At 48.1% G+C, this 22,793-nt stretch overlaps 8 protein-coding genes across 8 annotated transcripts; 2 read left to right on the forward strand and 6 right to left on the reverse strand.

The window, feature by feature from the left end:
- Positions 1 to 381: 381 nt before the first annotated feature.
- On the reverse strand, positions 382 to 900 carry FSST1_008351 (uncharacterized protein; the record flags this gene model as incomplete). Its single annotated transcript, XM_083225226.1, has 1 exon — positions 382 to 900. The coding sequence occupies one exon, from the start codon at positions 898 to 900 to the stop codon at positions 382 to 384; it is 519 nt and encodes a 172-aa protein (XP_083084312.1).
- A 1,227-nt stretch (positions 901 to 2,127) lies between these two features.
- Positions 2,128 to 3,713, forward strand: FSST1_008352 (uncharacterized protein; the record flags this gene model as incomplete). Its single annotated transcript, XM_083225227.1, has 5 exons — positions 2,128 to 2,191; positions 2,252 to 2,269; positions 2,624 to 2,838; positions 2,887 to 2,961; positions 3,012 to 3,713. The coding sequence occupies 5 exons, from the start codon at positions 2,128 to 2,130 to the stop codon at positions 3,711 to 3,713; spliced, it is 1,074 nt and encodes a 357-aa protein (XP_083084313.1).
- A 233-nt stretch (positions 3,714 to 3,946) lies between these two features.
- FSST1_008353 (uncharacterized protein) lies at positions 3,947 to 7,177 on the reverse strand (the record flags this gene model as incomplete). Its single annotated transcript, XM_083225230.1, has 5 exons — positions 3,947 to 5,118; positions 5,165 to 5,469; positions 5,516 to 5,981; positions 6,034 to 7,062; positions 7,108 to 7,177. 5 exons carry the CDS (start codon positions 7,175 to 7,177, stop codon positions 3,947 to 3,949), a joined length of 3,042 nt encoding a protein of 1,013 aa, XP_083084314.1.
- Positions 7,178 to 8,100: 923 nt separating this feature from the next.
- FSST1_008354 (P-loop containing nucleoside triphosphate hydrolase protein) lies at positions 8,101 to 12,164 on the reverse strand (the record flags this gene model as incomplete). The annotated part of the gene is made up of 4 exons (XM_083225231.1): positions 8,101 to 8,127; positions 8,187 to 10,412; positions 10,467 to 11,243; positions 11,295 to 12,164. The coding sequence occupies 4 exons, from the start codon at positions 12,162 to 12,164 to the stop codon at positions 8,101 to 8,103; spliced, it is 3,900 nt and encodes a 1,299-aa protein (XP_083084315.1).
- A 547-nt stretch (positions 12,165 to 12,711) lies between these two features.
- On the reverse strand, positions 12,712 to 14,691 carry FSST1_008355 (Zn(II)2Cys6 transcription factor domain-containing protein; the record flags this gene model as incomplete). Its single annotated transcript, XM_083225232.1, has 2 exons — positions 12,712 to 14,536; positions 14,588 to 14,691. 2 exons carry the CDS (start codon positions 14,689 to 14,691, stop codon positions 12,712 to 12,714), a joined length of 1,929 nt encoding a protein of 642 aa, XP_083084316.1.
- Positions 14,692 to 16,431: 1,740 nt separating this feature from the next.
- FSST1_008356 (alkaline-phosphatase-like protein) lies at positions 16,432 to 19,053 on the forward strand (the record flags this gene model as incomplete). Its single annotated transcript, XM_083225233.1, has 1 exon — positions 16,432 to 19,053. One exon carries the CDS (start codon positions 16,432 to 16,434, stop codon positions 19,051 to 19,053), a length of 2,622 nt encoding a protein of 873 aa, XP_083084317.1.
- A 280-nt stretch (positions 19,054 to 19,333) lies between these two features.
- Positions 19,334 to 19,687, reverse strand: FSST1_008357 (uncharacterized protein; the record flags this gene model as incomplete). The annotated part of the gene is made up of 2 exons (XM_083225234.1): positions 19,334 to 19,581; positions 19,627 to 19,687. The coding sequence occupies 2 exons, from the start codon at positions 19,685 to 19,687 to the stop codon at positions 19,334 to 19,336; spliced, it is 309 nt and encodes a 102-aa protein (XP_083084318.1).
- Positions 19,688 to 20,120: 433 nt separating this feature from the next.
- On the reverse strand, positions 20,121 to 22,312 carry FSST1_008358 (glycoside hydrolase superfamily; the record flags this gene model as incomplete). Its single annotated transcript, XM_083225235.1, has 7 exons — positions 20,121 to 20,454; positions 20,506 to 20,636; positions 20,683 to 20,820; positions 20,876 to 21,061; positions 21,110 to 21,519; positions 21,573 to 21,754; positions 21,807 to 22,312. 7 exons carry the CDS (start codon positions 22,310 to 22,312, stop codon positions 20,121 to 20,123), a joined length of 1,887 nt encoding a protein of 628 aa, XP_083084319.1.
- Positions 22,313 to 22,793: the final 481 nt, after the last annotated feature.

Consider the following 22,793-nt stretch of genomic DNA (forward strand, 5'->3'; position numbering starts at 1 on the left):
ACATAAAAAAACATACAACAGCGGGGATTCGCTGGTCGTCACCGACCCAACTACTAATCCGCCCCTTACCAGCTTATCTATGGGAGAGCGGACGGGATCCCGAGTTCTCTGATAGGTATGGTCGTATGTGCTTGAGTAGGCTGTGATTTGGGCCTAAATGGTGGCTCAGATCAAACGAAGTGTTTGTTTAGGTCGCCTACAATGCTTCAACGACCTCTCAAAACGGCGAAAGAAGGGTTGTGCATATACTAGTCAAGTACATAAATAAAGTTGACAGAAATCAGTAGCTCATACACTCATGTCTCATTGATGCCACGTCGTCGATGCCATGTGATCAGACGACTTCGACACAATCATCTGCTCTAGCTTTCAGAACCGTCTCTACAGAGCATTCCACAAACCCATCAAACCTCCCACTAATCCACCTGCCAGACCTGGTATCACGACACTAGCGCCATTACCCGTTGTTGAAGACTCAGCTGCCGCACCAGTAGCTGATGCAGTAGCCGCCTGCTGGCTGCCACTCTTATCCACAGTTGCAGAGGACATAGAATCGCTAGTCACTGATAGCGTGTCATCCTCAAGATATTTCGATCTTGCGCTCTTGATTTGTGCATTGTAATCTGTGGCACTGATAGGTATCGTAGTTGCACAGGTAATCGGCTTCGGCTCCCAGGAACTGCCTGTGCAGATGGGCCAGCCTTGACAGGTGCTGAGATCGAGTTCACCGCCGACACAACAGTATGTTTTCTGGTCGTTGTTGTCGTTATTACGAAGGACTCCCGGACAGTTGAAATTGCCTCCGCCGTCCATTATGAACACGGTGGTTTGGGCTGAAGTTCCGTGGATGCATGATACCATGCCCAAAACAAACAAGATGTGCGCAGCCGTTGAATGCATGATGAATGATCTGCGACTAGACTTTGGCAAGGATGATAACTCGGTGAGTGTGGGTTTGGCCGATACTTTATCATGCAAGGATGCAGTGCATCCTCAGTGTTTTTTGTTTCACATTTTCAGAGATTATCGGCCCTATAAAATAGCTGGCCAGCTGAGTGCCCGATTCAATGTAAGGTTCTAGAATGTGCCTATTGCAGGTGGCTTGAAAGCCAGACGCCGGTCAGACTTTGGGTACCGTCTCAGCTTCATTTGTCGCCTGGCATTGTTAGACACACAATCCTTGAAATCGATAGTTTCAAGCCTCCTTACGATGAAACTGGCAATCTGTTAATCTGCCACGGGATGCCATGGCACGTACGCGCAGACAGCTAGCTCCACAAGGCTTCAGCCGAGGGAACTCCCGCCAACTGCCGCCAGGCAAACTTTGGAATAGGTCTGTGAGACTAGGACAACTGAGGCAGTTCAAAACGCAATGCTGGCGTGGTTTTGAGTTTCTAGCAGCGAGGGGGACAGCCACGCGACTTTAGACTTGGGAGCATCAAGTAATATCAGTGGACGAGAAGTGGGAGGCTACCAGGGACAGTTAGACAGCCCAAGGGTTCTTAGCATTCTTTGGGTAGAAAGGTTCTGTAAGGATCGAGATAATTTGCTTTTTCTTTACCATCAGTTCCGGAAAGTCGGATCTGTCGCCAATGATCGACATTGCATCTCATCACCATCGGGGGGATCTCGGAGCCGGCCCTAGAACGGAACTCTCGGGTGGCAACTGCTGATGATTAAGCTAATAAATGATGATGCTCAGGGTTCTTAATTGGGCAGGTATTGTGTCGACAAGGAAGACATCAAATTAAAGAATGTCTTTATCAATCTAATGATGGAGAATGCCATTGAATGCTCTTGTATAATGGTTCACTCGGCCTTCTCTCCTAGATTTACCAAAGATCGACAACGGTGTTGCTGCGGCTCACTGTTCTAGAACGCTCCTACTTCGTATTTAGTAGCCAAGCCCTGCCCAGGGTGGAAAAACTGGACTAACTCAATCCGTGCTGACTGTCAGCTTCGTCCCATGAATCTCTTTCCGCCCTTCCTTACAGGGTATTTCATCACTCTACCCCCAAAACAACAAACGGGAACAGCTTTCTACAATCTAGATCTCGACCTCTCCCTCGGGGTCGATCTACACACCTGCTAGCTGCATTATATTGCAGTCCGAGTACTCCACCCCACATGGCAAGGCACGGGAGACGCATCAAACGGTGCGGGACCTGCGTAGAACGCAAGGTTAAATGCGGTGCGTCACCCAATAACTGAAATCATGTCATCTCACAGCCACTGACTCTATGACCTTCAGACGAACAGCAACCTCATTGTCAACGTTGTATAAATGCAGGTCTTGCTTGTTCGGGTTATCACAGTCAACTCAAGTTTGTTGATGAAGGGACGCGTTTTGTCTCCAACGTTATACCATCACGGCCCAAGCCAAAACAATGCAATCGCATAGTCGTCTCTGCAAAATGTACAAAGAATCTCAGCCCGCAATTTATTAAACCACAGATACATACCCTTTTGCCACCAAAAGAAACGCTTTTCCTTCCATATACTCTATCAAAGCTATCCCCAACATCATTCCGGTATGATCCGGCACTCGTGACAGGCGTTCTTCCTGCACTTTTGACAGAACACAAGTCGCCACTTCATCAATCATGCATATACGCTTTGTCAGCCATGTACTTTGGGAGAATACACCAGGACAAACAAGCCTGCAACCAGGGCCTGCGCCTCTACTCGTATGCCCTAACACAACTCCGGTCCGAGATAAATAGCTCAAGTACAGATATGGGCACAATAATGGGCGTCATGTGTCTTTGCGTTTATGAAAATGTGGTTTTCTCACAGCCTACCGCGTGGCTCTTGCATTACGACGGTTTGGGGAGATTGGTAAGTACTGTAATGCCCGATCATGCAGCCTACTAACTGGCATATTAGTTGCAGTCTCGGGGTCCAAAGCCCTTAGAAACTGAAGCAGAGAGACAAATTTGGCGCGTAGCAAGATACTTCATCGTATGTATTCCAAGGTTGGACTCTTTCGAGATGTTGGCTAAACTGTATAGATACTTTCGGCTGGACATCAAAGAAAACGAATCTTTCTTGAACAACCGCAATGGGCGAGTATCCACTGCATACCACAGGGCGAGACGCCAGAAAAGTTTGATCTTCTCCTCGACATGTTCGCCCAGTTTCCCGGCATTATTGAGGACTACGATAGACTTCGCAAGTCCACCTTTATTCATCCTGATACACGAGAAGCTTTCCGACAACGAGTGCAGTCACTTATCGATAGAATACACGCCTGGTTGCGCAATATACCGTGGATATGTACCCTCGATCCAACTACCAGGGAGAACAGCCAAGGTCAACTACCTGACGATCCTATGGACTGCGCATCTCTTGCAGTCTGTTACGCGATACTTCTTTGTCTTATCCAGCCATGTGACTGCCTAAAGATTAACATTATACCCGACCACGACCAATATAACGTGGACCCTGCCAGAATAGACTTTCTGACACTGGAAATATGTCGTTTCTCATCATGGGCTCTACGAGGCGGAGACACAGCAAACTTGGCGTTGCTTTTGATATATCCTCTACAAATAACTTGGTTCTTTCTCCAAGGGACGCCTGAAAAGCTGCATCGGGTGAGAGAAAACCTGGACCTGGGTATCGCGGATACGCATGGTTTTGAGCTGGGGAGGATGCGTGAGTGGAATGAGTTGAATCTCGAGCAAGGAAGATATGGATTCATGTATAAATAAATATATATTGCGTAGCCAGAACAATCTAAAGGATAAATTATGAATGACAATTGATGGAAAAGCACATGTATGTACTCGGGCATGTTCATTCTCTTTGCATTCACGAACACCCGAAAGGATAGTCTTGGCCAGCATTGTGATGTGAAAAGAAGAAGAACGAATTATATTCACACAGATTTCTAAGGACTTGGTATCTACTACTTGATCAATAAACAAACACGACTTGTACTCCCTCATTGCTTCAAAGTCTTCGATTTCCGGCTTAACTTCCACGACAGCTTACTTGTCCACCGAGAACTAGACGAGTCAGGTTTACTCCTTTCTGCCATTTGCGGAGCTTCTAGTAGACGTCTAGTCGACTCGACATCACTCGGAGCGTTACCTTCTAGCTCAGGCGGTTGCACATGAAGCTCAACAAGCCCGTTGGCTAGTGATGGGCCTGTCGCTGCAGGTCCAAACAAATTTGTACTTGTTGGTTGAGGGTTATTTTTTGAGTGAATCTCGGTCGAGTCAAGTTCCATAGGCGGCTTCTCTTCAGACTTTGACAGACTTGGTAAGTTGACTTCTCCACCAGATAATTCAGAGATGACAGGCCCAGCGTCCAGTTCGACAGGCCTATTGGAATCAATGTCCGAGCCAACGACAGAGGGGCTTCTTATTGACGAATAGTCAGGAGGATTACCGAATCTGTTGCGGTACACGACCTCTTCCACTGATGATCTCAACTTGTTAAACTTGAATCCCACGTTGACCTTCTTGAGTGGGATGAGGTGATCAATCTCATCGTGGACCTGCTGTTGTAGACGTTTCTCTTTGCCATTAAATGTCGTAATCATCTCTTTAGCGTAATACTTGGCCGCATCTTCTATTTGTTTGGTAGAAACGTACTTTCCGCCGTATCGAAAAGACCGTTCGAGAATCAAAATCATGTCGCACGAACACTTGAGCAGCATCCTCGCAGTTGGCGGAAGAGAGAAGAGAGAGTTGGCCGCGCCGATAATAAGACCGATACCCATTGTTGGAATCGCAGCACCCACTGCAACAGCACTCATCACCGCGAATTGAGATAGCGAGACCTTCATGAAGTCCTTAAAATTGCTCATAACTATATCTGTCATGATTCTCTCGATTTCAGCGGGGGCAGTCTTTGGGAAGCCAAAGCACTGGAGCACATGTTCGCAGATCAGTCGTGACACAGTCGGTGTTCCGATAATACCTGAACATGGAAGGGGAACGGCAGCGGTGCGGATAGCATGTGTACCTAGTCTCATGCACTCTGTTATCGCTGAGTTGATCTTCTGTTCAACATCAACGACTTGAGCGGCAACACAGAAGAGACGTACACGTTCGTCGACGATAAGGTCGAGGGTTTGGGAGAGGAGGTCTTTAACTCCGGCGTCGTCATCTTAAAGCTGTCAGTACAAGCTGTTTGACGCCAACGGGCTACTCACTCTTAGACAGACAGCAGAAGCCATCGGCCTTGTAGTGGTCGATCTGAGAGAGTTGGTTTCTCAACTCGGCGAATTGCTCCTCAGCTTTCTCGTTGGCTTTTGCCTCAGCAATCTTCTTCGCTTCCTTGTAGTCATCCATCTTCTCCATGAGTTGGTCTAGATGATCCCTGTAGCGCTGAGCTGTGAGTTTATCCTTCTTTGTCCCGACGACGAAAACGGGGACTTGATGCGAGTATTGAGCGATAGTGGCGAATGTTCGCTTGTCGGCTTCTTCAATACGAGCGACATCTGAATCGACACAGAACCTAACTATGGTAAGTTTGTGGCTTCAACCAAGATAGATCAACTTACCAAATGACATGAAGAGCCTCTGCTGGATCTTCTTGGTATGCCCTGTGTCTGAGAAACTTTGCAATCAAGTCCAACTCTGTATCGCTACCTGCCTGCCAACCTCTTGAGTCGTGGATCAAAAGCCCCGGATGCTTCGGAGACTCAAAAGCAACATTAATATCGTGGACTCCTTGCTCATATGACTGCGACTCATCGGTCATCTCGACACCAAATACCTTGTTGATCAGAGTCGATTTCCCAACACCTGTTTTTCCACAGACCAGAATTCGAAAGGCTTTGACTCCACTTGCTTCGAGTTGCATGTCTTTAAGCCATGGAGCTAGTCCTTCTTGTTCTGCAACGAGGTGTGCGTCTTGGAAATCAGAAATCGGCTTCTTGAGAACCTTGAAGTTGTTAAGGTCGTTATGTCGAGGATATCTATCGAGAATGCAGAATAATGAGGGGTGAAGCATGTTTCCGTATGGTCCTAAAGCGCATTAGCAATGTCCATATTGTCAAGACGAGTCGTCGATCCTTACCAACATCACACCATCCTTTCAGAGTACCATCAGACCCAAAGACCTTTCGGTTCGCAGGGCGTTTGTAACAGTCTATGTCCAGTTTGATAGAGTGCATCTCAACTCCCGCAGCCGACTTCTTTCCATGAGCGGCCTGAAGGTCAAACATGCTGGTTCGAAGTCCGTTTGTGTATTGAAGACGCCACTCGATATCTTCTGAACCATCCAGCGACGGCAAACTTCCAGCATACTGGGGGAAGACCAATAACATAGGGTTATGATTCTGGCTGGTCTTGGAATCTCCCGTACTGTTGAGCCTGAGTCCTAGGGAGATGCTCTCCAGAACCATCCACTGCAACGGGTACAGAGACAGCCCATCGTGAGCTGTGCCGCCCACCATGTCTTGATGGGTACCAAAGAACCAGGCTTGGATGAGCGATCGATGTGTCATATCCGCATCTTCTGGAATTTGAAAGATTTCTGGTGTCTTGTTGGAGTGGTTCTCGTTGATTGCTAGTGCGTGGCGAACAACTTCGATTGATGAATTGAACGAGATGTCGTATGCTGTTTTTGAGCTGTAGCTTGTGGTATCAAACAAACCAACGAATGGTATCTGTGGAGGTGCGGCAGCTCCACTCTTGATCTTTTGAAGGAGTTCAGGGCCTTTTTTGAAGTCGTCATTGGCCTGGGCTTTGAGAAGAGCAATACTCGCCTCAAAGAGGTCGTCAAAGTCTTCAGGCTTAGGCAAGCCCAGTCGATGCATGATACCGGCAACAGCGCGAGCGATAAAGGCGCCGTGACCTGAACCGTAGAGCCAGAGTTCATCTTGAGGTCGTTCCAGCGTGAGGCAGATGTCCCTCACAATGTCCTTGATCAGAGCATCCGACTCGTCGCTTGTTGGCCTTGACCTGAAGCGATCACTCAACTTTGTGGCATTATTTGGAGCGACATAGTACTTTCGTGCTTGAGCAATGGTATATCCATTTGACTCAATCAGTCCATCGTAGGTTAGCTCTTTGATCCTTGTGATGGTGGAAGAATTTGTGTCGTCTGCAATAATTAGTCGCTGCTTAGTGTAATAGTCAACCCACTCACTCTTTGTCTCGCGCGATTCACATCCATCCACCAGAACAACACATCGCCTGATAGGCTGTTTTTCTGACATTTTTATAGATGAATATACAAACACAGTATCAGAAGAATAAAGCTAAAAGCTTAATCTCGAAGATGGACAATTGCTTGTTTAAAAACAAGTGTCAGAAATGAGAAAACTGGGTGGGGAAGCTGACATGACAATCGCGCTGCATGAGACCGTTTCAGGCCGTAAGCACGAAGTACAGAAGAGGTATAAGATATTCCTCGAGTACGCAAGGCTCTCTACTAGTTTTCAAGTAATCTCTTCTTGTGGGTTATCTAGTCGCTGTTAAAGACGTTATTGGATTAATCCTATCAGAAGAAAATACGTAGTCCAACGGACTTCAACTTGGCGGTCTAAGCCTCTGTCTCTGTCGGCTGTGTACAGTGGGTGGTCGATCGCTGCCGTGGAGTAGGGCTGAGCAAGCGCTGTGTTTTCTCCATGATGCCATGTTGCAGCGAGGACTTTTAGGTGGTATTACGACAGGGGTTATTCCTGGATTGAATGCCATACGCCCGAACGCCACCTACGTTTGTAAATTATCTTGCCTTTAACACCGGATTCGCATTCTCTTTCCAGGCGCTAACTAACGCTTAGATGACAGGGAGATATAACCGCTCTACCGCGTAACCGGCAAAGGTATTGAATGTCAGATAGAAAAAGGAATAAAGTTGTATAAATTAATTAATTCCGTTGATCTGATCTGTCGTATTTTAAGTAGTCAGATGTTTTCTCCCGAGGACCGATTCTCCGTACCAGCGAATCCTCTTTCCACGAAGCAAAACAATTCTAAAGTCAAAGCAGGAGTATCATGACGGTCTATGTTGAGAATAAAATGGTAAAGACAAGGTAAAATACATACTGAAGCAACAAGCAAAATTGAATATAAGATACAAATGAGAGATTGAGCCATGGCATGCGCTGGTATAGAACCTTTGAGACGTGCGTTGCAATCATCGATCCAGAGCCTGGCTCTGACACTGCAGAGAGTTAGCGACCTGTTTCCGAGGGACTGGTGTTGTTGAATTGTGTAACTTACCATTTCCCAATAAATACCATGCTTGTTGACAAGCTCAGTATGCGTCCCCTTCTCTATCACTTTCCCATCATCAAAAACGAAGATAACATCGGCATTCTGGATGGTCGACAACCGATGAGCTACAGAGATGACAGTTCTCCCGCTGCTCGCTTGATCAATCGCGGCTGCAACTACCTTCTCAGATTCCGAGTCAAGAGCCGATGTCGCTTCGTCCAAAAGCAAGACTTTAGGATCTCGAATCAGAGCACGCGCAATTGCGATCCGCTGTTTCTGACCGCCCGACATTGACACACCTCTGTGGCCGACGTCAGTGTTGTACCCCTCGGGAAGGGAAACTATAAAGTCATGGATGAAGGCGTCGCGACAAACTTGATGAATCCTTTCGTCAGAAACGGAGTCCGGATCAGAGATCCCAAAAAGGATGTTATCGCGGACTGAGCCTCGGAACATGGCGGATTCTTGGGATACAAGCGAAATACTCTCTCGGTATCTGAAGACATTGCTGTCCTTGATGTCTTGGCCTCCACAAAGAATTGCTCCGTTCCCAGGTTGCACGTCGTAAAAGCGTTCAAGAAGTGAGATGATGGTAGTTTTGCCACACCCAGATGCTCCAACAAAGGCAGCGTATTGTCCTTTCTCAATTGTGAGGTTCAAATGGTCGAAAACCGAGGCATCTCTAGTAGGATACTTGAAAGAGACATCCCGTAGCTCGATCTTCACGCCCCCTTCAGTGTCTGTGCCAGCACAGTGTTGCATAGCCGTGTCCAGATGGTCAGGATCTACAGACCTTTGCACATCCAAAATTCGGTTCGCAGAAACTGTAACTTGCACAACGCTAGGCGCCAGGGCGAGCCCCGTACTTCCAGCCTCAGCACCCTGGATTACAGCCATAAAACATACAAAGAAAGCCTCCATAGAGTACTCGCCACTGGCTAAGAGAGTGCCTCCATACCACAGAAGCAACGCTTGAACGCCAAGGCTTATACTGTCTGCGAGGCCAAAAATTGCCGAAGTCCATTGAGCTTTGCGGTTTGCCGCTTTGACATGGCCATCCAACAAGTCACGATAACGGCCATTGATCGAGTCTTCCATTGTAAGCGAAGAGACGGTCCGAACTGCCTCGATTGCTTCGGTCGCGAATTGTGAGCTTTCCATAAAGACGGCCGAGTTCATCTTGTCAAAGTGAACTTCATGTTTGAGCTTCCAACGGCCTGCAGCTAGCATGACTGGTAGAGCTACAGACATGCATATCAGGCCGAGCTTCCAGCCAAAAGCGACAGATATAGCCATACAACCGATGACATTGAACATGGAGGAGATCATTAGTGCAAGATTGAGACCGAGAAGCTCTTCCAGCTGCTTCGCATCGCCTGAAACTCTGGAACTCAATGTACCATGGGAATTCTCCTCCTGGTCAAAGAAGGCCATCTTCTGGTATAGCATATCGTTCAGGTACTGCGATTTGTAGACGGCGCTGATGTAATACTGGATGCGAAGACCAATCCAGCCTTCGCAGAAATAAGAAAGGGCAACGCCTCCAGCGAGAGCCAGCCACATGAGGCCCAAGAAGTCACTCTCACTTTTGAGTTCATCGCCTTGGAAAAGAAACACCCCGATGGCTTTGGCAAAGAGCCAGGCTTGGAGAGGCGTTGCGGCAGCGACAGCCATGGAAGACAAGATGATGCCCAAATAGTTGGGCCATTTCCCACGCTGTTCACGAAGAAGTCGGCCAAAGCTCTGGAAGAAACCTCGAGGCTTACCAACATCACCGCCTTCGTCTCCAGAAGACACCGAACTAGTCATTTTGGTGACCTCTAACTCGGAGTTCCGCTCAATCTTCTCAGTATCGGGCACAGTGGTTGTGTCCTCTGCTTGTTCAGCGACCCGAAGAGCCTGTGCTCCAACCAAAGCAGAGTATACCCCCGCCTTGGAAATGAGATCTGCGTGGGCGCCTTGCTCAACAACCTTGCCTTTTTGTAAAACAATGATATTGTCCGCCTTCTTGATTGTAGAGAGACGATGAGCAATTGTGATGGTTGTGCGGCCTTGAGTAACTCTGTCGAGAGCGGCCTGGACGATCTTCTCACTCTTCGCATCAATTGCGCTGGTCGCCTCGTCGAGGATGATGATACGGGGTTGCTTGATGATGCTTCTGGCGATCGCTAAACGTTGCTTTTGACCACCTGAGAGCTTTGCTCCACCGTCGCCGACACGAGTGTTATAACCCTAGACACAATTGTTAGTATTGGTGTTCTGAAGGAGATCCGGGTTATAACTTACATCGGGGAGTCGATTGATGAATTCGTCCGCGTATGCTTCCTTGCATGCTTGGCTTACGAGTTCCCGCTTCTTGACTTCGGATTCGTCTTGCCATTCAGAGCCGATAAGGCCATGAGCAACATTGTGGAAGATGGAGTCGTTGAAAAGAAAAGGCTCCTGCTGGACCAGTCCAATTTGTGATCGCCACCATTTGAGATCAAGATCCTCAATATTGTGACCCGAAATTGAGATCATACCGGCCAGCGCGACATTTGTAGAAGCTTCGACAGTCTTTTCAGACATACCTTCAGTGCTTTCATCGGCCTTTTGCTTCGGTGCCGCTTGGACGACCTGAGGGAGGATGTGATGTTCCTTCAGGGAGTACCAGCGCTCTAGCAGCCCGACGATGGTGCTTTTACCAGAGCCTGATGGTCCGACAATGGCCGTGTTTTGCCCAGAGCGGATGCAGAGGTTTAAAGCATCAAGAACACAAACACCAGGACGGCTTGGATACTCAAAGGTAACACCATCAAAGACAATGTCGCATGATGTGGTATCTGGCTTGAGGGAACCGGAGGTAGGTAGCGGGGCATCAATAACAGTGAAAAACTCGCAGGCGGCGATCATGGATTTACTGATAGCCATAAGAGGCGTCGCGACACGCTCCAAAGACGTGATGATTAACATGACTGACATGAGTACAATGATGATAACTCCAGGATTGTCGATCGCGCCGTCGATGTATCGCTTAGTACCGTACCAGAAGGATAGGCCGAATGCGCCAAAGACACCGAAGAACTACTGTCTATTAGCATTGAAGGTGTTGGGGGAAGATATTGAGAGACTCACTATCAAGCCAAGATGCATGCCAGTAAAGGGTGCGATCTTCTGGCCTTGTACCATAGCTTTTCGGACCCATTCCTGGTATCGCGACACGACTCGAGACTGGGCACCGCAGGCTGTGACAAGACGGATGCCCTGCAACGCTTCGCTCGCTATAGCTGTACCTTGAGCATCTGCAGCCACGGTCGCAGTCTGGCCCTTGACAAGAATTGGCATTGTGATTGACAGGACAGTGGCCATGTATAGTATTATGCTTGCTGTGACGAGAGTGATGTCCCAGCTCCAAACGAATGCGACGATGATTGAGGCCCAAATTGTGCCATTGTACTCCAAAAAGGTGCCTAAGCGCTCTGAGATGCCAACTTGAAGGGTGTTGGACGTAGAGGTGATGGCAGTCGCTGGTGCACCAGCTGGCATCGAGTCAATAACATGGATGGACTGTGAGAACAGGGATTCAAGGTAATGAAGACGAATGGCAGATGACAGTCGGATACCAATCATCCGGAAGCAGTACTTGTTGATGGTATTGAGACCCCAGCGACCGATGAAGAGGCCCACGATGTACAGTACTTGTTTGTCCAAGATATCTCGAAAGCCTTCAGAGGAGGTTCCGGTGCCGGGTTGGGAGAACTCTGTGAACTGATTGACAAGTTGACCAAAGATGATGTTCATCAAAGGCATGGTGATTCCAGCGCCGATTGAAGCGACTGAGGCTAGAGCATATATGAAAAAGTCCCATTTTGTAGCGTAGTTGAACACTCGAAGGTAGTCGGAGACTTTGGGTGTTCTTTGCGGTCGCTCGTTGTTGTCGGTTACAGAAGGGGATTTCTCTTGTTCTCTGCCGTTTTCATTGGGAGGGTTCGTATCGGCAGCCATTTGGGAGGCAACATGGGGTTATTTCGATCTGGCTCGGCAACATGTTAGAGCCAGATTTGGATCAAGAGAAGAGGAGAGATGAATATGTTACCTATGTGGTTGCCGGTATGTGCACCAATTCGAGGTCAGTGAGAGGCGTAACGGAGGAGTAAGTCACCGACAAAAAGAATAATAAATTGTAAAGAAAAGGTGCAAGAGAAATGAGTGTATCTATTGAGTGAGTGCGAGAATAAACGGTAGCCAAAGTCCAAGACTTTATGGTCCTCCTGTCGTCTCACATCTTGACTTGGTTCTCTCTTGATGCTCTTCTCTTCTCTTTCTCTTGTGCACGGCTCGTAAAGACGATTACCGTTTTTGGATGTTTACGAGTTCCACTTTTCTCGCATCTTTCAGAGTGGAGATCCTTTTTGATGCCAGTATCCAATGGCAAAGTATTATCTGACACTGTCAGGTCAGAAACAGAGAGACGAGATTGCTGATATGCGCACTTCATCTTTCAGCCGTACCATCTCTCGTCTCGGCTGCCTGATCAACTCGATCGCCTCCCTCACTTCGTCAGCTCTGGCCAAAGCGATATCACATCCCCCATCAAAGGCTTCCCGGCTGCCGACAGAGGCCTTCTGTGCCACTGAACCGCATCTAGATCACCCCTAACTTCAGCAGTCTCCTCCACTAACCCCCATTCCCCATTCACTGGGTCTTTGTCCAAAAAGCAAAACACAATCCGTTGACCACCTTCTTCGAACAAATATTCTCTTCGTAACAGACGACGCCACTGCTCTGAAAGTGTACCGTCTACAGCATTGATGCGCTCCACGCTTCTGTTCCTGAGAGCCAGCACATACAGCGAGCGCGCATTCCATATACCATCCTGCCCGGGGTAGTCTTTCAACATCCACATGGCTTCGTCCCGCAGTAAGGCATCTCGACAGAACATCGAGATGAGGAATAGGTGTAAAGCTACGCTACACTTTAAAGACAGGTGATGCGCTGGGCTTTTCAAGCCTTGCTTTGCTGTTCGTAGACTTATGTCTGCCAGGGATAGATACTCGCGAAACAGTGGCGTCTTGGCCTGAACTGGTGCAGGGTCGTGAAAGTGTGTGAGATCCTCAAACGTACACGTAGCCAAATAGTGTAGCCGCAGATGAATAGCCCTCATGTATTCAGCTGATCCAGGGTCAGACATGATGGCACGATTGAACAGTGGCATAAAGGCAGCTTCAAGCGCATGTAGTTCTTTCGTGGAAGCTTCGCAAATCTCTTGTATGCGAGGGTCGGCCATGATTTGCTTCCATAAGTCCGACATCATGCTAGGATCAGTCGAGTCCAAAGCACCAGACTTGTGGACAGCCTCCATCAGCAGAGGGCCTACAGCCAGTTTTGCGTTTCGACCTGTCATCCAATGTCTCTCAAATTCGTCCAGGCTGTCGAGCACGGGTGGGAGCTTGTCAGCGGGACGATAAGATCTGGGCAAGTCACCAACCAGTCTCATGAAGGACTCGACCGTCTCCCGTTTAGCTCGTAGACCTTTTGCAAAGTTGGGCACTGCTGGACTTTGACCAACACTTCCTTGTAGAATCAATCGAATCTGAGGCAGTAAGTGGGTGAAGATGTCTGCCACCACTGCAATGAGAGGCTTCGGGTTAGGGGCGACGGATGTCATCAGTCGTGAATCTGGGTCTGTGACCAGGGCAAGTAGCATGGCCAAGCCATGGTTGATGTGATCCAAGGCGGCTTTCCTGTTACCGCGCAGGATCTCGAAACAGAGGAACAGGATTGAAAGAAACACTGCATCTTGCATACAGGGCTGTTGACTCTGTAACCTCAAGGCATGGCAGTAATGAGCAACAGCATTTCGATAATCTGGGTCGTTCTGTGCAGCTTCACTCTCAATAATCTGCGATGATCCGAGTGGTCCATGGTGATTCTTGGCAAACCACTTGCTCAAAGCTCCGATAGCAATAGCAGCATGCCGTACCACGTCGTTTGTGCGAGCCACCTGTGGTAATGTCACAGCCCACAGGTCGTTGTTGAAGCCAGCGGCGATCCACGGACTCTGCACAACTCCCACAAATTCATCAAAGTAAATCACGCTATCAGCGTCTCTAAAGTCAAGACAATCATGAACGAGATGCAGCTGAGCCTTCAAAGGTGCGACGCGAGTAACTTGTTTCGAGTCCCATCGAATTTGAGGAGGTGATACATTTCTTTTCTTGGTCGGTAAGATGTAGCCTTCACATTTCCGTCGATTTCTGGTACAGTTACCACATTGAGGTTTGGCTTCGTCACATTTGACATGACGCTTCTTACAAGTGATGCAGCCTGTCCGGACTTTGCTTGTACTTGTACGAGGAATCTTTTGTTTGCTTGGCCTGGGTCTCATCAGTGTCTGGAATTACTAACTAACAGAGGGGTATCTTTACTTTACTAGTTCTTGAGTGTACATGTTGTTTCCATGTGTCTTTGTATTGATGGTCAGTGACATCTCTAGGGGGTAAGACGCCTGGACGATGGTGGTTAATTGCATATTAGCGGGATTAGCGAGGAACCCGCCGAGCCCGAGGTCATCCCATCTCATCCAAATCTCTCTCTATCTAGAATCCGGAATATGATCATTGTTTCGTCTAAAGGATATAAGCAGCTTATGCGCAATCCACATAGAGATTCTTTGCATTTTCTCCAACACCTTTGAGCTTTTCGTCTTTCTCAGAGTAGGCAACTCGAACGCTCTATGGGTTGGTGAGTTGGAGTTTACCCTACACCTTTGTAATTTCTGGAACTCGCGCATGTGGGAAGTTGTAGTGTCTGTGAGCTATTTATTCTCTTTTTTTTTATGGTGGATTTGGCTGTGTAGATTAAGAGGTGCAAATGAAGGTTGGTCCTTTTTTAAGAATACTCTGTCTGCCAACCATTTTGCAAGTCAATTTGTTGGCGGAGGTGTTGTTCCTATCCGACATGTTTAGAGTTGCTTTCAACGCCATATGCTCCGCCTCTTCCAGTCGATTTCTTTGGAGTTATCATGTGGAAATATATTCTAAACATCATTATTTGCCACTGGAGAATACGCAAAAGTGCATTTATGGTGGAAGACAATTCCATTCAATTGGAATGGCTGATGATAAAAAGTACTTTGCGACTCGCCGCCATCAGCCGAGTGTGCAAGTATCCATTAGCAGGGTCAGGAGTCTCCGGGGACCCATAACTCTTTACGACCTGTTGGCTTCCATTGGTAGACGCGAGATGTCTCAAATTGGGGGCGGAGCAAGAGCCAGTATGGGCTGCGGTGAGTTAGCAGAGATTGGAAGGTTTGAGGAACTGTGGCAATGTTTGTAGGTATCATCTGATGACAGCGGCACATTCATCATTGTGATTTGGGTTCCCTTTAATGTAAAAAAGTGCATATTCGGCAATAGCCTAATGCAGTGGTGACCGATTCATCGAGTCAGTTGTTACTGCCTGGGTAATGTAGTGGAGAAGATCATCGCTCCATTGCTTCAAGGCTGCAGAATGTACAGAGTAAAACTTGGGACAAAGGACTGCTACAAGTATGGAGCTGATTGAGATCAGAATGTACCAGTCTTTTCTATTCTTGTCGAGGGAATAGTAGCACAGGGCTGAATCAACAGAATCATCAGAGGAAAAGTTAGAGCTTACCGCCCGGGCGTATTCTAGACTTCTTTTCTTGGCTTCGTGCCCCTCTTTGGCGTCGCCGAGCCCCTGGAAGAATGACCCGGCAGCCCCAATCATCGTCTTCCCCGGCCCGTCATAGCGGATCTAGACCCCTGAACAACCTGGAGCGACGAAACGAGGCTTCCTTCAATCTACTGTACCCCGCCAGTAACAGCAATAGCAGATTGATCTTCAATGCTGTCCGGGCAATGGAAATAACGTGAAACAGAGCATGACAGCGCCTCTTTTTGACTAAAAAGTGTAATTGTATGGATACATATAGCTTACGTGGGCCCTGTTTCGTTTCTGTGGAATTGTGATAGAACCCCTTCCCTTTTTTATTCACTCTTTCAACATCTTGGCATTATTGCTTATGCCAAAGCTTGTTTTACGAGAACCGAAAAAAGACCCCCTTTTGGCTTGTCTGTCATGTTTCGCACTGCTTTGCGACCACCAACTGGGTAATTTCTCCATCGCTGACTTCCTCGGCCTTTGCGCCAAAGGAAACCGCCAACAGCCCCTGCGGCTGTCTCTTCTCTTCTCTTCTCTTCTCTTCTCTTCTCCGACTCTTCTTCTACGGTACAACCTTTAATTCACTATGAGCATACCCGCGCCTGCCAAGGCCGTGGCACGTTGCCTCTCTAGCGCCATCTTGCGCTTCGTCAACCGTCGATTCTTCTTCACCTTCACAGCCTTGGCCGTGTGGAGTGCCAAGATCATTCACATCCATGACCATCACACAGCCGTTCATCCTATCCTCCTGAGAGAATGGGGCTATTCCTTCGTCGCCCAGGACATCGCCGTCCTCACCTTTATCCGACTTCTTCTTGACCACTGGGTCACCGGTCTACCGTTCCTACTGCGCGTCCTCATAACCCTCTGCAATGGCCTATTCATGTTCTACAATGCTGCCTTCAGCATCATCTTCGTCTCCTTCTACCTCGCCGCCGGCTCCGAAATCCATCTCCGAAACGTTTCCCTACCTACCGATCCCTCGTCGCGAGCCCTAATACTCTCGGGAAGTCTGTCGTTTGTTATGGTCCTTTGCGCGACCTTTGTCTCAGCATGGCTATTCCAGAATATCGGCTACACTCTGTATGGCTACTTCGCAGACGTCGTCAATTGGCCTTTTGCTACAGCATGGCATCTGTTCCGCCGACACGTATTGCGCAAGAGCAATTACTCCCAGGTCCCGCAGCTGGACATTGAGGAACAAGTCAAACGTACCAGCGATGAGTACGACGATATCGTCGAGTGGGATGCCGAAATACGACGGTCGGTGCCCCGTTTTGCCTGCAAGGTGGTCACCAACATGATTGTCTACACAGCAATTGCCTGCATTGTTCTAATGCTCATTTACGCATCATACGAACGACCGAACGACCGATCCCTAATATTCCTTTCGTGGACGCCCGCATTGATGCCTTTCGTCGACCTTTCCGCCTCGTCACCTGTCCTACAAAACCTGCCTCAGATTCTGGACGTTGGCATCCACCGGTCATGGGACAAAAAGTCAGCTCTCAGCATGCCGCCAAATATGGAATGGCTGCCTGAGGACACAAAGTTGTCCGGCTTTGAGGACTGGTATGATGGAAAAGACCACTACAATGCAGACGCCGATCCCTTGAGAATCTCAAACCTCGACAAAGATGTCATTTCCGAACTACGAAACAAGCTACAAGATGTCCCCGTCCGACACGTTCTCCTCTTCTTCCTCGAAAGCACCCGCAACGATGTCTTCCCTCTCAAGAAGGACACTGTAGTGTGGGATAAATTGGTCGAAAGCTATGGCGAAGATGGCTTTCCACCGGATGCCATGCGCCGACTCGCGACTTTGACCCCGACTGCGAACTTCATCACTGGCGACTACGATGATGGTTTCAACCACTTGAAGTCGGACCAAGTGAAGCGAGGCGGCGTTCGCTTCACCAACGCCCACACGACAGCGACATATACACTCAAGAGTTTAGAGGGCACGCTTTGTGGTATTTCACCTCTACTGGCAGATTTCAACCTTGATTACAAACACCACCTATACCAACCGTGTCTCCCACAAATCTTCAATGCCATGAACCAGGTGAGCGCTTCCGCAGGTGACGAATCGCATGCCTACAATGGGTCGCATTGGCAATCCTACTTCTATCAGGCCTCTACCATGGCGTACGACAAGCAGTACGAAATGGTAGCTGGTATCGGATTCCCTGATGAACACATCATCAATCGAGAGTATCTACAATCGGACAATGCGACTCACGGTCGCGTCACGCTGCCTAACATCAATGCCTTCGCTTTCGAGGAGGATCCCCTTGAAGATTATATTCGCGATGCCTTTGTCTCGGCAAAGGAGAAGAACGAGCGTGTTTTCCTCTCACACATTACCAGCACAAGCCATCACGCCTTCAAGCTGCCCGAGAAGGAGAAGTACGTCCCAGTTGCGAACGGTCTCGACATGCTATCGCATTACATCAACACCGAAAATTACGACGACCAGTGGCTGCGCAAGGTTCTGAATCTTCTGGATGAGCAAGGTGTTGCCAACGAGACTTTGATGGTGTTTGTCGGCGACCACGGTCTTTCGATGCCTGAAAATGGCATTGTTTCCCCGTATTACAATCCGAACATCGGCGTCGATCACGTTCCTTTGGTGCTTTCGCATCCGTTGCTGCCGGCTTTCGACGTTCACGATGCAGTACACTCATCGCAGATTTTACCCACGATCCTTGACCTCCTTGTCGAGACAGGCTCTTTGAACAATGGCAGCCAACAGGTTGCCTCTGATCTGATGCGCAACTACGAGGGACAGTCCCTCATTCGCCCGCAGATAAACCAGAACGAAACTACCGGTCAGGGAAATTGGCAGTTCACAGTCGTCAACCCTGGCCGTGCCATGATAACCGGCCGCGACGCCCGCTACCCCGAACGTCACCTCGTTGTGCCTCTCATCGACAACATTGAATGGCGCTTCACCAACCTCACCAACGATCCACGTGAAGAGTACTCAATCCAAGGCTTCGAGTTTGGATCCTTTATTGATAGTATCAGACATGAGCTTCATAGACAACATGTCTTGTCACCTGAGGAGATTCACGCAGTCGAAAACTGGGTACAAGAAGGAGCTTCTATAGCTCGCTGGTGGGTGGAGGAGAACAGTAAGCGATGGCGATTTGGGCCATACGCGGAATTCAAGCTCAAGGAAAAGATGCCCTTGACGCCTCCTTAATGTCTTGACTTGTATATCATTGTTTGGCGTTGGATGGTTGGTTTCACCTTGTATTTTTGGCGTTGAGGAAGAATGGGTTGGGTATGAATAGATGGCATTGCCAGAAGCATTTGTACAACTTGTTTATTACGATCTACCCAATGTTTTCACGTTTCGAATCGTGCCCTCGTGAACAGGATGTTGCCTGATTGATGTACCAGCACAGCACCCGAACTCTGCCCAGGACTCTTCTACCCAGCATAACCGCGCCAAACAGTCCATCGGGCACCTTTTGTGCCTGTTACCAATCTCCCATGAATTTCGGATAGCTTGGGACTTTGACCTCTCGATGAGGATATACCCCGCCCGCCTGCTGTTGCATGCCCGCCCACTTTGCCTTTGTTAGTTCTCTCTTGCGTTCCTCCTCAGTCATCTCTTTCGAAGACTCTTCAGTGCCCTTCTCCAAGTCGCTCTCTTTCTTGAGTTGATCCTTCGAGACTTGGCTATCCTTTTCATTCACGATTTCCCAGTCGTCATCTTTGTCAGTTTCTACGTAACAGTTAGCCCTGTGAAACAAAAAGGTAGAGAGCGTACGTGTTGTAATGGGTCGCTCATGGGTGCTTTTAGGCTTCTCGGCGCTGGCGCTTGACGACATTTTTTGTATTGCTCAAGTGTATGAGATTGGGGGGTTCGATAGAATTATGTTGTTATTGTGGTTGATTTGAAGAATAAATAAAGAATGATTGAGCTCGGAGGCGGCTGACGTACGCTGGGTGAGTGGCGAGGTTGAGAGATTCCCTGCTGCTTGTTGATCTCGTGACCAACAAACACCTAGTGATTTGTTCATTTTTGTTTCTTATCAAATTGATGTACTATATATAAAGTGTCGACTTATGTTTAAAATTCTGGGATTCTTGTAAAACTGGAGTTTTGCGACCGTAGGCTATTGCGAGCGTTGAGGGCAGACTCTTGAGAACATCTGAAATGAGGACACAACCCAATACCTGTCGCTTGACGTTCAAGAATACAAAATGGATGCAATTAAAGCTAAAAGACTATCGAATAATGCTGAAGAGTGTTGAATTACACTAGAGGTCTAGTAGAGACCCAGACCTTCCCTTTCCATCATGATCAAACTCCCTCCCACCTCTCGAAGCAGCAGCCTCGTACACGCTTGCAATCTCGCTCTGCCACTTCTCAACATCCGGTCTCACGAAGCGACGATCATACGTGATCAAACCATTGACCTCACCCTCAACATCGCTCGTCTGAGTATATACGGCGCCACTACAAGCGAAACGCTGAGTTTGCTCACGGATATCTCGAAACAAGACACCAGACCGATAGTTGTAAGAATCAAGATCTTTGTTGATCTCGTACGTTTCGGGGATACTGTCGATGGCTTGTTTGACGTTCCAAAGACTGAGATAAAGTTAGAGAGGTGCAAAGGCAGAAGATTAGAGATGTACTTACTGCTCAATTGAGACGTTATGGCCGATACCGCCGTACTCACCAGCGATGCCGATGCGTTCAGGATCATATGGCGTCTTTGGTCGGGAGTAAAAAGGCGTACCACACTGGGGTGCAGCGTAATTGTGGTTGTCCTAGAAAATGTCAGTCTGGGCCTTTGCTTCTGGACGATTGACTCACATGGAAGTCCCCATAGCCGTGGTCGTCCCAACCGCTGACAGAGTTGATGAGTCGTGACTTGTCAAGCTTGCGGACAAGCTGTGTAAGGTCCTCCTCAGGTGAACCATCTCGTTGACCCCATCCTTCATTGTAGATGACCTGTCGATGTAAATAAAGAGCCCAAATCTTGCTTTTCATGGCATGTTAAGCTTACCCAGGTTGTGATTGAGGGATAACTCTTGTGCTGAGTGACTAGAATCTCAAGCTGTCGCTTGAACTCAGCTTGCTCTGCATCATTAGGCTTGCGATTGCCGTCTGCTGGCAGACTTGGCATGTCTTGAATAACGAGAAGACCGAGCTCGTCGCATGCCTGGTAAAAGAGATGAGGCTCGTATTTGATCTGGCGCAGTCAGTAGAGGTTTCGAAGTTGAATTATAAGTGTACTTACATGCTTCCTCACCATGTTGAAGCCAAACTTCTTCAACAGCTTTAGATCAGAGACCATTGCCTCTCGGTTGGGCGGTGTGTGCAAACCATCAGGCCAGTACCCTTGATCAAGAGTACCGAATTGAAACACAAACTCCCCGTTGAGCAACGGTCGTGTGACGTTTTCTACTTTGCCTTTCGAAATAGTTCGGAAGCCTGTGTAGCTGTGTACTTCATCTCCACTGCCGAGTGTTACGGTCAGGTTGTAGAGAGTGGGTGAATCGGGCCACCACAGCTTGGGCGACTTTGCGGTGAAACTGAACTCCTCGTCTGTGGTTCCATTGTGAGAGGCGACGTTTGTACCATCTTCTCCTTCAATGGCGACTTGAACGGGTTTACTGGACTCTCCTGACGTGTGGACTGTAATGATAACTGAGAAGAAGTTAGTAAAATGTATTGTTGGGCAGAGTTGGGGCATCACTCACCTTTACCGTCTGCACCAGCCGCTACATCAAGTTCAGTGATGTAGTTGTCTTTGGGAACAGCTTCTAGCCAGACCTGCTGCCAGATGCCGGAACAAGAACGATAGAAGATGTGGCTTGGACGCAGGGTTTGTTTGCCAATTGGAATGACTTGATCATCTGTTGGATCGCTCACAAAGACGAGTCTATATATGCATTAGAGGACGCCCTAAAGCATGGGCTGACAAGATGACTTACAATTCATTCGACTTTCCAAACTTGACATCGTCGGTAATGTCAATGGTGAACCTATCATACCCTCCAATGTGATTCACCTTCTCCTTACCATTCACAAAAACAGTCGAATTGTAGTCCACGGCCTCAAAATGAAGCAAAACGGTCTTGTCTTCCCATTCATCCGGTACTTCAAATGATCGCTGGTACCAGAATTCCCGTTGATCAAGGATCTGCAGTCCCGACAAGGCGCTCTCAATACAAGCTGGAACCAGAACTTCACGATCTAGAGGCCCTTCGGAAGGATCGGTCAATTCACCATCGCCTCTCCAAGTCCAGATACCGTTGAGGCTCTGCCATGTCTCGCGTTTGAGCAGTGGTCGTGGATGTTCAGGCCATGGGTTAGTGCCAACCTTGTAAGTCCAGTCCGTATCAAGTGGTGGTTTCTGAACCTCGTACTTTGTCTGCGCAGAGACGAATGATAGCGAACAAAGCCCCGCGAAGGAGACCACGCTCTTTGGCCAAAACATGATTGCAGATGAGAGCTACACAATGATGAAAAGACTACCGAACGAGAGACCACTCGTCCCTTTTGTAATGCCTTGGACGTTTCCTTCCCCGCATACCAAACCAGCATCTTAACGCAGAGCTTAACCATATGACGTCTACAAGGTCAGCAGCACAAGACTCATCATACTATTTCCAGTGCCAAACACCCCGCACCACTGTAGATCTTTGCATTAAATCGCCCAAACGCATGAGAAACCCCTGTAATTTGGAGGCTACAGACACAAAAATCCCCCGAAGGATTAGGCTTTGATTAAGACCAGCAACATTAACTTTGCCGACGTTGTATTCGAAACTCCTTTCAGCATGAAATGGTATGATCGTCATATTTAACAATCACATGTTGCAATTAGATCTTGAATATACTCATAGAAAGTGTCGTATTTAATGTCATAGTGCATAACTAGCTGATAACTACCTGAGTTATTGTTCCCTGAAAAGACC

This window comes from Fusarium sambucinum, chromosome II, assembly GCF_050947815.1.
Source record: "Fusarium sambucinum isolate potato_lamoka chromosome II, whole genome shotgun sequence".
NCBI lineage: Eukaryota > Fungi > Ascomycota > Sordariomycetes > Hypocreales > Nectriaceae > Fusarium > Fusarium sambucinum.